The 16,728-nt window shown below is 41.6% G+C and overlaps 1 protein-coding gene across 1 annotated transcript in view; it reads left to right on the top strand.

Moving 5' to 3' along the window:
• The window catches only part of Fife (regulating synaptic membrane exocytosis protein fife), a 65,604-nt gene that overhangs the window by 16,308 nt on the left and 32,568 nt on the right, over positions 1–16,728 (top strand). Inside the window, exons 2-3 of the mRNA XM_017167364.3 lie at positions 2,946–3,179; positions 12,211–12,781. Of these exons, the coding sequence (XP_017022853.1) occupies positions 12,746–12,781 (36 nt within the window). The 5' untranslated portion in view covers positions 2,946–3,179; positions 12,211–12,745. The remainder of the gene's footprint in view (positions 1–2,945; positions 3,180–12,210; positions 12,782–16,728) is intronic.

Raw genomic sequence — 16,728 nt, 5'->3', positions numbered from 1 at the left:
GCTGCTACTGTCATATGCAGACTAAATACATTTAGCTAACCAATGCTATATCCTTCTCTCTCCTATATACACATATATTTATTTGCATTGATATCGCTTTCAATTTGGCAGGACTTTTTACGATTTTCCTTGCAAATTGGAAGCATTTGTGTGCTTTGAATTTTATGAATGGCTCCATAAATTTCCAGCTCTCTGATATATATTTATTCGAAGTAGAAACAAAACGTCAGCAGATCTTTTCTCTCTAGAGACTTTAAAGCTGAGCAATAAAAAATTTAACACATTTAAGTACTGGGAAAACGCTTTGAGCATTGTGTATTGTATTTCGTATTTGTGGCATAAAATATTTTATGGCCTAAAACTTTTGTTTTGCAACCTCTCTGGAGATTTTTCCGACAACAAGACTTTTAGCTCAACAAAAACAAGTAATTAAAAGAGGGAAACAAGCCGTTTCTAGGTTTCCATACAGTGAAAATGATTTTATTTTGCTCCAAATAATCCTCGGAGCGTGAACAAACCCCAAACCTCCTATTGCATATGGAACTAATTTCTTTTGTCGCATTCAAATCAAAGGCACACGTGTGTCCGGTGCTCTTCCGTCGCCAGGATGTGAAACCCGGCTGTGACAGGATGGCTCATTAGGCAGAAAAAGCGTTCCAAGTAAAATACTTGTTTGCCAGCCGCCTGGTTATTGCTCTATTGAGTCCCAAAAGTACTCTCTTTGTCATATTTCTGGGTATTGAGTGATACAGTCATTTAAGCATAAGCAGTTACACTGGGGGAAATTTATTTGAATTTGTTTTTTCAAAGCTTTTAGAAACTAATTTAAAGCTAAAAGGTATCGGTGTAGATTTCTATAATTTAAAAATATAAGCATGAATCTAAGCTTTAACCTAAACAAGGAAACCTTTTATCATCTGTATTACTTATAGTAATTTGTGCTCAATTTTACATTTTTCTTTCTGTGCACAAACTAGGCTCTGCTTCTCCTGCAAACTGCTTCTTAACCCGAAATGCCTGAACGCATATCGGGCGCAAATATCTTTGGTACACTTCACTGGGCTTAGACAAACAAGCGGGCGACAGCAATGCTAAAGGCTGAGTCCTGAATCCTGCGAAGGCTTGAGGAGGCTTGGAGGCCCGAGGCTGAATGCCTCGTGACGACACCAACAATGGATGGCAATGGCCCTGTGTGTTGTTGATTGAACAAAAACAAGTTAGCAGGGGGATCGAAGTGAAGTGGCTACGTGGCCTGCGTTAACTTTTTTCCAGTCCCCGAGCTCTCGGCACGTCTACGTCCAGGAAGTCCAACTGGCTGCCTGTCTGTCCTGCCCCGTGCTGTGTTCTGTCCTGTCTGGCAATTTTAACGAATTTGGCAGTGCTTCATAATTTCGCTTCATTCTGGCCCGGGCTTTGCATACTTTCGGCCTTTTTGGGGCTATGGCCCGTGTGCTTGACTGACTTTGATGCTGTCGAAAATGGACTTGGTTTTGGTGGACTTGAGCCTGATGAAACTTTAGCTTTCTAGGCTTAAAGCAAGGGAACAGTGGGTTTAAAAACCATGTTTAGATGGTATAATCTTTGATTCTAGAAATATAAACACTTCTAGAGTTTAAAAATATTAATGGAAAGACACCATTTTATATATTTTATGAGTTCAATATTCTCAAAATTTACCTAAGAATAAGTTATAATCTTAGTTCTTAATTTCCTACTCCCCTATTCCTTTCTCAAACTAAATAATTAATTTAAATTACAAGACTTTAAAGCACACTGTGTTCTCCACTTGTCTAATTTATGCCCTTGTTTTTCGAGCTGTCGACGGATGGCCAAGGCCAAGTGCTGCCACTGACATTGACAACTTCCTGGGCCAACAACTACACTTCTATATTTCTCATTTACTAATTTAAACAAACTTTCAACAACAGCTTTTCGTAAGTCGCAAAGTTTTTGGCCGCAATTTTGCATTCTGAATGTGCCAGAGTCCTCGAATGTAATGAGGATGTCCTGTGCCCAAAATTCCACCCACACTATCATTAGTCGAGCTCACAAATAGAGGACTCACAATACCCATGCAGGCAATACAATTTGCTGTTGCATACTTCAAGGCGCAAAATGAAGGCTAAATTGAAGAAATGGGGGAAAAATGGTGGCGGCAGCAGCGTGGGCATTGTCAAGAAGTTGCCTGATGCCCCCAAGGGACGCGAACGCGACCGCAGCCCAGTTGGCCAACTTTCATAATTACGAGAGTAACGACAACAGCCGCAAGAAGAAGGCTTCAGAGCCATGGCTATATAGCAACAGCAACAGGGCCCCACAAATGCCACATCGCAGCCATCGAAAAGTTTCCAAGTCAGTCGAATTTATAGAAATATATATACCTTCTCCTCCGCCGCTTACCCTTGGGAAGAGGGGCAAGGCTTAGTAGGTACTTAGTACTTGGGGTATATGGCAAACAGTCGAGCCAAATCTGATGCTGTGATAAAGTATTAATAGAGAGATATTTGGGAGGGAATCGATAAATTCGAGAAGATGATGGGATTTATTATAGCCTGGCAATTACATGGAAATTTAATTTAATTTAAAAGTAACGTATAATCTTTATGTATTAAAAAATTAACTAAAATTATAAATCCAAAGGTACAAAAACCCTAATTTTATAACCCCCCAAAAGTCAATATTAAATCAAAATCCCTTCAGGGAAATATTCCATACACAAGAGGTGTGCAAATTAAATTTATTGTAACTAAGATTGATTTCGTTTCGATGAAAATTGATGAATTTGAGGGGAGCGAGAGCAAAGAGCTCGCGCCTGATTGCAGTTTAGGCCCAAAAGCTTTCCGCCCGATCGAATATAACATTTGATTTATGCCCCACATTTCGGATACGACAGCTGTCTAATGCCAGGATATGCTCACATCCAGTCTCCTGTTTTTCCCACACAGCACACAGCACGATTTCGAATCGAAAGCCAAAAAACCGAATGCACATCGACGACAGCAGCAAACAGCAGGATGCCGACCCGTCGCCAATGATGATTTAGTTGTAAATGGATCTGGAACCGAATTCGGAGCTGTAGTTGAACCTGAAACTGAACCACAAGCCGAGGAGAAGGACGTGGCCTGAGTATGGGGATAAAGGCAGCGCTGGCAGAACGGAAATGAAATCAAATCGCACAGGTAATTTGTTGCCACTATGGCCAGATGAGAGGCCTACCGACTTCCTTTTGTGTATTTCTGTGATTACACAAAGAGAAAATATAATTAAACTTAGGAAACAGATTGATTTGGAAACTAATTTAATTTCTTGGCAGCATTTAGACCTTGAGCTATGTAACTTATTCCTCAGATATTTTTACAAATATTACAGTTTTAGTTGTTATTTTCTCTCAGTGCTCTCCCCCGCTAACCCATTGTGACTGTGCATTACAAATGATGGGATTACTGTGCGCAGATGATTAGGTTTGAGTTGCAGAATCCCAGGCAAACGAACAATATGCGTTGCCGGCGGCATTCAGGCCGAAAAGCGGGGTATCCTGACTGCCAGGATATGGAATGCGGTCGAGTAATGGCTTCGGTTGCCATCGGTCTGGCCTGTCTTGGGCCTCTTCTGAGGGCCTCATCTGTGCCCCCAAAGAAAACCACAGCAATTATTATTGCTTTGCTATTGCTTGCGGATCAATTTAAATTGTGGCATTCAATAACGGAATGCCTTCGCTGCGGTTTCCGTCTCATCCTTGGTCCCCTTCTGTGTGTGTGCTTGATTAATATGCATGCTAAATACATTAACATGAAAAATGATTTAGCCGCCTGGCCACGCGACGTATATGCAATATGTTACAATTAGCCGCAGGGGGAAAACATCAAAAGCAGGCAAGGACTCACTCTCTCTCTGTTTGTTTGCCTTGGCCCTTCTTTCCAAATTTGTCATAAATTATCTGGTAATGGATTTGGTATCGAATGTTGATTTTTGTGCCCAAATTTTAATTGAATCGTACGCCTGCAGGCTGGCCGTACAATCGGAACAGGAATCGCGTGTAATTAGTGCTTCATCTGGTTGAATTAGCTCAATTTGCGAATTCATTTCGCCGAAAAGTCAAAGCCAATTTGCACATGCTCTATGAAAAATGCATCAATTTCGGTTCGCAATCAAATTAATGAATATATATGCCTGAATATTTCATAAATTTTAAATGCAAAAGGGCAGAGGCAGATTGTGTGCGATTGTGGGTATTAAATATGTGTCTCTCTGTCTGAGCTGGCCTGACAATTGACCTTCCGCCGCACAGATTTGTTAAATATTGCAGTAGGAATAAGCATTTTAAATATGAAATTTGCATTTGTAAAGGAGCTCCATTAAGGCAAATTAGATTTATTCGGGGTATCGTGTAAGCTGCCTTGAAATTAACTACTTTAAGTACAACACCTTCTTAATTTAATCCAAGACTTAATCAAGCACCTTAATTAGGATTTCTGGAATGCCTTTAAATATCTTATATTCCCAATATTCTAATATACTTAAAAGACTGTGTAACAATGCCAAATATCTATGTTTCTGGGGAATGGGAATACACTCACTTTGCTGGCTTTGCTTCTCCTCCGTGTATCCCCCGAGCTTTGGCAATGCAATTTACACGGCTCTCAGCCTTTGCCTGGCCTGCGGTGAGAGATGCAAGGAATGTCCTGACTGAGCACAGAGACAGCTCAAGGCGCCGGGGAAAACCTCGTTTTATACAGAAGAGAACACAACCGCAGACAGACATTTGCGACAGGCCAGACACATGTTGTGTATTGTGTGTTGTGTGTGCGATAAGTAAGCACAACAACAGTAGAAGCATCAGCAACAGCAGCAGCAGCAGCAATAACAATAATGACAGCAGGGACATCGAGTATACGCCCTGTGAGACACACGCGCCAAGTCATAGATATCGATGGGTAGATGGAGATGGCTGGCTCCGGCGACATGATTATGCATAATGCTGGAGGAACCGAGTACACAACAAGTAATTGAGACGGTTCAAACAAAATCCAGGTTGCCACTAGTGATGTGTGTATAAAAAGAAGAAATGTATCGTATTTCTATGTGGTATCGAAAGGCAAGTTAAAAAAAATATATTATTTTAACCACTTTATAAAGAAACATCTTAAAAACGAGACAATTTAAATGTTCTAAAAAATAAGTTGAAATAAAATTAGTTTTTCTTCTATATAAACTTTGGTTTTCAACTAAAAGTTTACAATGAAAAACCTTTCGATAGTTTTCCGATTCCCAGCTGTGTCGCATCCTTGGCTAAAATGTATTTTCTCTGCTCTTCTGCATATTTATGACAATTTATTTAGTTTGCGCTCATATTTTTAATTGACTTTGCTTCAAAAGCATTGCTGACGAGCCACGAGGTCGACCTTCCAAGGACGAGTTGAAGACACGACCCGAAAGGGAGGGCTAGGGCCAGGGACTTCGGTGGGACGAGGGCCAGGACGACATTGAATTCGCATTAGATGCGCTGCAAAAGTTCATGAGGCCGTTGAGCTGCTTTTACCGCGGCATGTTTAGTTTAGTTTGAGTTGAGTTGGCCGACAGTTCGGGCCATGATGCTGACATTGACATTGGCATTGGTACATCATTCATGCATATGCCTGGCCCTGCCATGCCATGCCTAATGCTGAATAATTAACCGGCAATATGTTTGAGTACAAAGGCCGGGCCTTGACAGCCCAGTCAGCTTAACCTTTGCCCAGCTCAACAACGTAACGCCAGCATTTAATTACGCAATGAATGCGTAGAATTTTGTATTATATTCCGGGCGGTTTTCCATGAATCTGAAAGAGCTTTGAACAGGAGATATTGGATTTTATTTAAGCTAATGATATAAATTATTGGTGAACCATTCTTAAGACTATATAAAATATTTATGGGAAGCTAACACTAATAAAAAAAAGGTTTAAAAAGTATATTAAGATATTAAGTCAATAATAAATATGTTTATATATTTTTTAAGACATTTTCCTTAGTTATCCTAGGCTTGTAAATATTTTACTTAAACAATGAGTACTGTCCTTTTGCAGCTTCGAGACTCATCTCCCGCGCACTTGCTGAAAATAATTATAATTATTTTTTATTGCCAGCGGCATTTGCCGCCTTGTGGTTAATTAATTGCGGTCACTTTGGCCCAGTCTTTCGAAATCTTTACGGTCGTGCCATCGCTTAACGGCCATTAAGCCTTTTTTTTTTTTTGCTGGTTTTCGTTTTGGGTTTTGGTCAGGGGTTTTCTGTGTCTCGGCTTTTGTGTTCTTTGTTGCGCCGTTTGATTTAATTTTCTATGCCAGCCGTGCGTAATTAATAAAAAGTTTTTTTTTGCGAATCAAAGGATGCATAAAAATGATGCCCTAATAAGGGAATTAAGTGGCGTTTCCTGGTGGCCTTTTTTATGACACTAAGCTACCGCCCCCGGAATTGACGACAATTATGTACTGAAATACCCGTGCTTATACCCCCATCCCTATATAGCCATCCTTCCCCTTGGAGATTCTGCTTTTCCTGCGTTGAATTTCACGCATTCCTAATGAGTTGCCACGTTGCGACATCATAAATGCGCAAAAGGGGAGGCGCCTGTTCCATATCCTTCGTCCAGAGAGGGGGCGTACGTTGCGTGTTGTCATGCAAAGAAAATGGGGGGGGGGGATTTCCCCCCCGGTCGTCGAGCTGCACACAGCTTACAAAGCGTTAATGAGCGCTCGCTCGCCCAGCTGAGCAGCGTATTCGTATCCATATCAAGTTGATTTTGGCTCCGCTTGTTGTGGTGTGTCTACAGGGAGGGAAAACCCACATTTACAGTTCTTTAAATTACGGTTTTTAAGTTGGTTTTTATTAAAACCACTTATCATATTGCGTGTTACGGAAAATTGTATATGTTTTGACTTGGTTTTGACGGGAAAACTTGCAAAACGCTATATATTTTAGGTGTTTATGGTGGTGGTGAAGGAAGATTGTAATTTTAAGGGGGAAACTATTCAAGTATTTAATTTTTTAATTATTTGTTTTTTAAGTTATTTTGTATTACTTGTACTTTGCCTTTAATTCCATTGAAAATGTCTTAAAAATTATTTTTTTCTTTTAATTAATATTTCATTAACAAGAGAGTATTCATAACTAAACCCTTTTTAAAATAATTTATAATTCTCAGATTTCCCTATATTCAATATATATATTTTTTAAATACTTTTCTCGCCGTGCTTTAATATCTGCACTGCGCACAGGGCGTATGCGTAATTCCGGCTAATAGCAAACAGAGCGTGTGCGTAATATTTGCTAAGCACTCGCCTTGCCGTTTGATGTGTGCGATTGTGTTTAGTGCATTTGGACGATGGGTTTTGGTTACCCAACCTCCTCCTCCTTCACCCCCCCCCCCCCCCCCCCCCCCCCTTGAAAGCTTTGTTCAATCTAAAAGTCAAGGAGAATCGAACGCAACCATATTGCTACCATAATCTGGTTGCCCAAAATCGCCTTTGTCAGTCGTGGCACGCAATTCTGGCAATATTGTGAACTGCAGTTGGAGTTGGTAATCAAATAACCTCATATCCTTGTCAGCACAGCACAACACAAAAGCCAAACCGGGCCAGGGCAAGTAATTCCCTGGGGGCTTTCCTCGGTAGACGATAGCTTGGGCAAATAAAATTTTCTAATAAATAATTTATGAAACAATAAGCCACAATGCCAGCCAAATTGAGTGTAAAATCAAGGACCGAACAATGCCAGGTCATTAGTTGGTGGCAACAGTTGCCACCCAAGCAGATTGGCAAAACCAAACAAGAAAGTAGAGATCCTGTGAGCAGAACAATGCGTGCAGCAGACAATTTCATTTGGCGAAGTGAAAACACTTTGATTCGATTTCAATTAAGATGAAAGTCTGGATACAGGCTGGAGTGGTTTAGATGGAACAACGCGTCAGGCGGCGGCACCGCCAGGAGTTCCAGGAGTTATCCACCACAAAAACGAGCCCTCGAATGGATATCGAGGCATGTTACTCGAGTGGCTGTCGGTTAGGCTTTCGCTTTGATTAAATGTCAAATTGCAGCGACCGCAAAGCGAGTGCCACTTGAGGCACATCATGCGTGTGTGTGCCACGCCTCCAGCACCCCCCTCCCCCCGACATACGCCTACACCCATTTGAATAATTGAGTTTGGCAGCAGTTTAAACGATTGCCAGCCTTTGTTTGTAGAGCAGAGTTCTATCCGGCAAAAAGCTCAACGTTTCGTTGCTTCGATGGGCGTAGTTTTATTTCATTCCGCTGCGTACGTGTTTGGCATGGAAGAGTGAGGTAGGAGATGGAAATGGCCATGTCAATGGTGGAGTGCCATCTGCTCCAGACCCAGCTCGACTCAAACCGGAATAGGAATCAGCATCGAAATCAGAATCAGAGGCAGAGCAATCTGTTCGGTCAGCCCACAACATGCCGGCAATCCGGAGCATCTCTCCGCTTCCACTCTGCCTTCTGTTTATTTCCAGCAATTAAACCTTTCCAAGGATAAAGGATGTATAGCCCAAAGGAGGCTGGGAATGAGGCGGAGACCAAAAGTCAGTGAAATCGCGTAGCCGCCACGTAAGCCAGTTGCCATCAATTAGCCAGCGACAACCAGGCGTTGACATCGCGTCCGTTTGGCACTTGGCAGTTGGCCGTGGTGGGATGGCCAAGGGCAAACGCAAACAGGCAGGAAACAGGCGGTCGCAGGTTCATTAAAAGTCCTGTTTGGCCTACAATGTCCTTTGTGATGAGTGACACTGGGGGAAAAAACTATAACTGAGACTAGGAAACTGTGAAACTTTGGCTAATTCTTTATATTATAAACCAAGTTTGCTTTTACTTTACTTGGAAACTTATTTACTTAAAAAATTAAAATTTTATAAGGCAATTTCTGTGTTCTTGTAGCTTTAGTTTTCTTCTGCCTGTGACTTGAAGTTTGTCTACACTCTAAACTTTGTCCACAAAAACGCTTCCATTGTTCGCTTAGGCAAATTAATTTTCCTGTGATCGATAAAGCAGGATGTCTCATAGTTTCACACACACACACACACCTCGAGAGATAAAGTGCGTAACTGGGCACTCGTCTAAGGTCAGCCCAGCTCCAGGTCCAGGTCCTTGACGACCACAATAAATGCACACAGTAGGGCGAGTGTTAACAAGCCGAGCAACAAGGATAAAGGGGCGAGATGGGTCGATGGTGGATTCTGTGAGCTGCAGACTCGCTGGGGAAATCCCCCATTGCTTGGCTTTGTTGACAACGCTTCATTCATGCCATTCATGAGGTCGGTTGCCCGGCAAAAGGATGCGGCAGGGGATGCGGCTGGCGGATATGCCCCCTGCTGTCCGGTTTATTTATGAACTGTGCTGCGATTTCTCAACTGCAATTGGACCTGATGCTGCTCCGGGTTTATTTTTCACAATTTTTTGCTCTAGCAGTAGTTGTTGTGTTATTTCCTTTTCGGTTCAGAAGCTGTTGCGCTTCATTTGGCTGAGGAATTGCTTTTTGCAGTATTTTTTCCCCCATTTATTTTCGGACCGGCCTGCACTTAATTTGTGTCCCGCACACGTTCCGGCATAACAATTCACTTTGACACCCAGTGTGACGGGAGTCGCAATAAATCGCCGGACACTGAACGTTTGCCGCAGTCTACAGAGGGAGAAAATAGTGGTTGCTTTGGGGGAAATTGTTTTAGAAAATGTGAGATATAGTTTTTAGATGTGAAAAGTATTTTAGTTACTTTAGTTTATGCAAAATGTATAGTTATTTAGTCATCTTATTAAATTCTAAAATTAAATTTCGTATAAATTATATCAATAAAAATCACAAATAATATAAATTTCTCACAGTGTTTCCCCCGAACTCGCCTCAATTTTATTTTCGAACGTTTCAATTTCGATTTGGCTCTGAGTTTTTTGTTTTTTCGGTCGAGCTTTGTTTGCCTGTGCGTGACAATTGCCATGTCCTTGGTCCTTGGGCCTGTGGATCTAAGCGTGTGGGTGATAAATCTTGTTTAGAGCTTATTTAATGCATGCACTATTTCCACACATTCTGACCTTTAACGCTAATGGCAATCTGATCAGTTTCATTAGCATGCACAGGGCGCTGGCAAAGTGTGCCCCGCCTGGAGGCCCACACTGTGTCCTTGCCCATATCCTCCACCCGATTCAGAATCTGCCGAGCTCATTTTCCCAATTTCGCGCTAATTAACTGTGTGCCAACTACAGGCCGCCCCGAAGTTGGGAACAGGCTGGGAACTTTGCCAGCAGAATCCTGCAGCATCAGCCGAGTGTGTGTTCATGTGATTTCATGCTTGTTACCAACACCAACAACGGAAAGTTACAATTTATGAGCACATCCTTGCGCGCTAAGCTTGTGTAAGCACGAGCCAGACCCTGTCGTCGCATTTCCCGCTCCCCCACGCCAACCCATTTTCCGCCCCCGAACAAACACTTGTAACCACTTTGCCTTACATCTTATACCAAAAAAATCATCATCGTCGTCGTCCTGATTTCGCTGCGCGGAATGCTGAAGGCTGCACTGAGCCATGTCCTGTCGCTGGCATTTTGACAGTTTCAAGCGGCAACTAATTTTCATTTTTGCCCAAATACAATTTGAAAGTTTCGCTTGCCAAGAGCCAAGCTCATTTGGCAAAAAGTCGTGAATTTCATTTGGCGTAAACACATTCCCATGTCACAGGCTATCCTTTCGTCCCCAAGAAGGACTCGAGCTCAACTCGGAATCACTTTTTATGAACTTTTCCCCATGCGAACTTTACAATGGCCAAAACAAAAACCCTTTTGTTGGCTTAAATGCATTCGAGATATGGGAATTGGTAACTAGAAATGATAGCGATATCGGTAATGTTAACTAGAAATGATTACTTATTATTATGTCTATATTGTTAATTAGAATTAACTGATCATTTTATACAAAAATATTATTTAATATTAATATTTTTACCTATTACCTTGCAAGTCACATTTTCGTCTTCTTCAATTTAATATTTATTTTTCTTTATATAATGTTCCGATGTAGTAAACCTCGATATTTTTTGTTTACAATTTCCCCACACCCTCGTCACTTTTGAACTTTTGCAATGAACACTTAATGGCCAGAGAAACCCCCCTTTTCGACCTAACTGCATTCTGTGCCAATGACTTGGCCAAAGTTTCGAACTTGAAACTTGATCGGCATTCCTCCGCTGGCTCTTTAATCCATGGTCTGTACTCCGTTGTTGGTAATCCGGGCAGCAGCAAGGGGAATTGTAAATGCCAGCCACTGCTGTACATCCCCATATAAACCTCTGTATGCAGCTGCAGCTCAAATCGAGTGAATCGCTCGACAATTGAATTGCTATGTGGGTCATTTCATTTAATAATTCCATTTCCAGGCAACAGGCAAAGCCCAGGACGAATACCAAACCCAAACTCAATCGCAATGGCAATCCCAATCCCCTTGGAAAATGTGTACAACTCAGCTAAAGTGAATGCCCGATAAGCTGGCCAAAGCATTGGGATTCAAGTGGTTAGAAGAGCAGCTTATCAGGGAGGAAAACTATACAACTAGGGAGAAAAACTACAACAATGGGGATTATAAGCAGTAATCTGATTGGGAATATTTCGTTGGTGATTGAAAAGAAGTAAATCGATTAAATTCAAGTTACAATCTAAGCTTAAAAGTAATTTCTAAAAACCGTTTTACCTTGTTAAAAAACCTATTAATTAATATCACCAAAATCTGCCATATTTCCCTCCTTGCTTTCTGCCTTAAATTCAAACTGGGTCGCTGAAAATGACTTATTGAAAACCAGTTTTCAAAGTTAACGAGAAGGTTTCGTTGGCTAAGCTACTTAGCCCAGAGTCAGGACTGCCCATTATACAGGTCACAATGGAAAAAGGCACTTTTGCATGCCACGCGACACATTATTTCCGCCTTATAAACTTTTCCCGACTCGACTTTTCGCCACTTTTCAGTGCTGGAAAATCTGTAAGCGTGAGTGAGTGTGTTAAGTATGTGTGTGTATGGAAAAGCCGATGCTTATCGTAGGAAAATTTATGGAACCCGGCTAAGTACGGTGTAAGCCGGTTGGCCCATTATTCGTAGCACTTAAAGCGACCTTCTCCCCCCTTTTTTACCTCAACCCACAAAAATGACTAATTATAATTTTCTGCCTCTTTCCCGGTGTAGCTGTTTTTCCACGCTTTTCCGCCGCGACGAGCAGCTGCAGCCAGCGGCAATAATAACGCCTGTGAATTATGGCCAAAGTTAATTAAGGGCCAGGAGTGAGCGAGACCCAATACACAGGACACAGGACACAGGACGCAGGAGACCAGAGCACATATAAATCGCATAAATCAATCGGGATCCGCGAGTTGGGACAACATGTGAATGGCACAATCCCAATGTCAATGCCTATTTACATGGCCTTCGATGAAAAATGGCCCAAACAATATGGTTTGGCCGCCAGGAGCAAGGATAATTGCAGCCACAGGAGCAGCAACAATAGCAGCCACAGCCGCTACAACCAAATGGAAAACGCAATGACTTAAAGCGGCTTACAAGCGAGCCAGCGAGCCTATACGCAGCACGTCCCACACGGCGGATGCGTGATTAATTGCACTTTAAATACAAACAAAAAACGAATCAGAGAACGCAATACCAGAGAAAACCAAAAACCACTCCCCAACAACCACTCCAAACCAAGAAAACAACCAACGTCAAAATGTTGCCAACCAATGTGATGTCATTCATGAAGAAGGTAAGTGCTCTCGCGATTCTGACACTTCGATTTTTAATTAATGAAAATATATATAAATCAGAGCCTTGTCACCGGCAGCTCGCTCGTAATTTATGCTTAATTTCATTTTCATTTTCATTTGCCATTTGTGATTTTTTAATTATTCGCACTGGCCCCGGCTGGCCCTGAAAATTTAATGAGCGCAGATCCGTCGTAGCTCCCAAATGAAATGCAACAAAAGCAAATGAAATGAAATGAAAACCGAATTCTCATTTCATTTTGCTTTGCTTGCTTTTATTTTTTTGTTTTTCCATGAAATGCATACATTAAGGGGTTACGCCATTATAAAAGATGAGTGAAGGGATGCGTTTTTGGTCGCTGAAAATACATATTTTACTATCAAAATTTGTTTTAACAGGTGAAAAGCTGAAAAATATTATTATTTTTTGTGGAAAGTGAGTTGGGAAGTAATAATTAATTAAGTATTTACGTTTTGTTTGAATTTATCTGCATAAACTTTAAAGATATTAGTTCAAAGTTACTTTTAAATAATACTTAAAAAATATATTTCACTCGGGAAAATAATGTAAAACATTTGTCTACTTTAATCTATGACTTTAACCCCTTAAGACCCTTGCAAACAGGGTTAAAACGCACCACGAAAAAAGGAAAAACATATACAAACTCAACCGGAAGGGAACAAGATCGTAGGCAAACAAAACTTTTTAATTAAAAAGCCCTTTAAATGCTTTGCCCGCCTGACTGATTTTCCCTTTTGTTTATGAGCCCGAAAAATATCAAAAATACATAAAAAACGCAAAAGGACTGGCAATCGAAGTGGTTCAATTATCCTGCCAAGCACCTGTCTGCCAATATATATATCCTTCGGGCGTCGTCCCTTTTATAATGCGGAAATTGTTTTCGGGAGTCGGGAAAAGCAAAAGAATAAAATTATACATGAGATGGAAGCTGGGAGCTGGAAGCTGGTGTGAAGCCAAAAATAACACACAAAAAGAAAGGCAAGAAAAGGACCTCGGAAAAGTGTAAATTCCGTTGAAATTCCTGTTTGGCACAAAATTCTTTTCAAAGTTAATAAAAACCAAGTTTTTTTGGAAATTAAAGGGAAAACCAAGAAGGGGAGGGCTGACGACAAGCAAATGCCTGGCCAACTAAATGCTAAAGATTTTTGTGTCTGTGTGTGGGAGTTTTTGGCAAAAAGTTTGATTAGACCAAATGAAGCACGAAATCAAAGCGGTCCAAGTTCAACTTGGAACCCATCTCAGGACAATGATGAGCCGTTGACAAGTCTGTTAGCAAGTCTGTTAGCACAAGGGATATTCGCCTTTCGCTATTTGCAATTTGCAAACTTTTTCTATTCGCATTCAAATACCCGTCTGGTTATTTGGGCACATCAAAGGACCTGCCTTCGCTCAGCCATGAACATGGCATAAACAGGACCTCCTGCACTTTATTTGCAGCAATTCTCGTAATAGTGTTGCCGCTGTAAAGTTGCTTCCTCTGGCACACTTGGCTCGTTACCCATTTGGCCTGCGGTTGCCTCTTGGACAGCTCCTGGCCATCCTGACCACACGTGTCCCAGTCGGTTGGCCGTTGTCTGTGCTCGGTGGCCCTGCACTTTATTGTCCCTGGCTGGAGACCTGCAGGCCATAAACAGCAACAGGCAAGTTTGCAACAGGCAACTGATGAGCAGGACTAGCAGCCAAGCACGTGGCCCAGCCAGAAACTACTTGCTGCACTCGAAAAAAATCGTTTATTCGGATAAATAAAGAATACATCAATTACGTCTGACATTAAATTACTCCCTAGAGGCCAGAACGAATCTTAAATCAATATTTTATATGTAATATATCACCGTTTTGTATATATTTTCCTGGCAGTGCCCTCACGTTTCCTGCAAGACATTCGTTATAAACTTGGAGCGAAACTTTTAAGTGGCAAAGTATTTGCTCGCCGCCTCCATTTCACTTTCTGTGGAGTATTTGCTATTGATTTCCATTTCCACCATTTCCATCATTTCCACTTTCAATGGCATTTCAATGAAGTCTGCCAATGGAATGCAAACGCGTTCGTTTCGCAGCCAGACAAAGCGGAAAAAGCTGAGAACTTTCCCTCCATTTCGCGACCAACTTTTGCCGCATTTCATTTCGCATTGACTGCTGTTTTATGTAGCATACTTTGCGGCCATAAAGGGCGCACATATTGCTTGCCATATTGTTGTTGCTCTGACAAGGGAAAATGGTGAAAATGTGACGCTCCCGGTGACGACAAGAAACAGCACAAGCAGCAGCAGCAGCTCTTAAATGTCAACACATAATTTTTGGCACTAAACATGAAACTATTTGCGGCTTTGGGCCCTGCAAAAAATCATAATAAATGACAAAATTAACACGGTAATAATTGTGCAGGCAGGCGAGGCATACAGAGCAGGAAAATGGTGAGAAAAGCGGTGAGGAAAAGGCAGTAGGGAGCAACTTCACAGCCAGAGGAATGCAGAGTAGTTTACCCTTGCCCAAGAAAAATGGCGTCAGACACCTGAGCACATAAATAAAGCGGGCTGTGTGTTGTAGATGGGTGTGTAGAGGTAACAGTGCTGGCAATTTTATCCAAAGGATCTTAGCAGGAAAAAAATTGACTACTTAAATCCTGTTATTTTTTTAGAAATGGGAGGAAAGTAAGTTACGTACATATTTGTTTTTAATTAGAAATAAAATATTTCTTAAATAAGAGATGACACCAGACTGCCCTAATATATATAAAATCTAGAAGCAAACTAAACAAGAAAGAAATCTATCTAAGGGAAACCTAAACTTGTGTACCCTGAAAATTGATCATAACTAAACCAAAATATCATAAATATCCTTGTTTGATCTATCTTTATTTTGTGCCATTACTCTGCCATCACTGATCCCCAGTAAGGTCGAGGTAAAAGCAGCCAAGAGGGGAAGTCCCTGAAACATGGCCAGCAAACAAACAACTATACATTACAGTAAGATTTCATGCGGTGTTCCCCGCAACCGTTGGCAGGACGAAAGGCAAAAACGGGAGCCCATAAATCCGCAGCATGAATATTACCGTTGCCCGAGACATCAAATGACATCATCAAAAATGTAGACCAAGCTGAGAGCACAAAGCGGCCATAATCTGACACTAGATGCCGCTTAGTTGCTGGCTTGAACCCCTCGAGTACCCAGAGTCCGCTGAAACTACCCCTTGTAACCCCTGGAAAAAGCCAAAAAACTTGGCTTTCCCCCCTGCTCCCGCTCTTGGTCCTGTCCTTGATCCTCCTCTTGTCTCTGCTCCTGCCTCTGCGCCTAAAGGTAGGAAACCGAAAACGCAGCAGCCGAAAGCACTTAGCGTAATTTGCGCTGTGCGAACGAGAGGCCAGCTGTGTAAGCCTGTGTGTGTTTTACATAGAAAAAAAATACGATAATAGATTAGAGGATCTTTTGCATACTAAATCAGATTAAATATTAAATGAATATCTTTTTAAAAGAGTAGTAAAAGAACCAAGTGGGTAGTACTCACATCAGCAGGCAATCAAATATGATTATTGTCAGTAAAATTTGTAGAGGAAGAAATAGTTCGTCCTTCTATTACATTCCCTGCTTCATAACCACACCTAATTTGGAAAATATCCTACTTTTTCCCAGTGTAAAGGCGCCTGTTTGTTCCGGTTTCGTTGGCGCTTTGGCAAATAGAAAATTTCCACTTCATAAAATGCTGACAGAGCAGAGCAGCACTTATGTTTTTCGGGGTTCGTCGGCTGGTCGGCTAGTCGCCTCCAATTGTTATTCTTCTGCCTGGCAAAAATATATATACACTCCCCCCGGTTCCCTTCCCTTTCTCAGAGTCTGTGCATTAAAAAGAATGACGGCAATTTTTGAAAGGCTCTCCGGCATCAGCAGGATTCTGCCTTTGGTCCTGCGTTGTTTAATCAAAAATTACTT

This window comes from Drosophila kikkawai, chromosome 3L (assembly GCF_030179895.1).
Source record: "Drosophila kikkawai strain 14028-0561.14 chromosome 3L, DkikHiC1v2, whole genome shotgun sequence".
NCBI classification, from domain to species: Eukaryota; Metazoa; Arthropoda; class Insecta; order Diptera; family Drosophilidae; genus Drosophila; species Drosophila kikkawai.
Note: the sequence above shows the minus strand (reverse complement) of the source record. Positions and strands in the feature narration are given on the sequence as shown.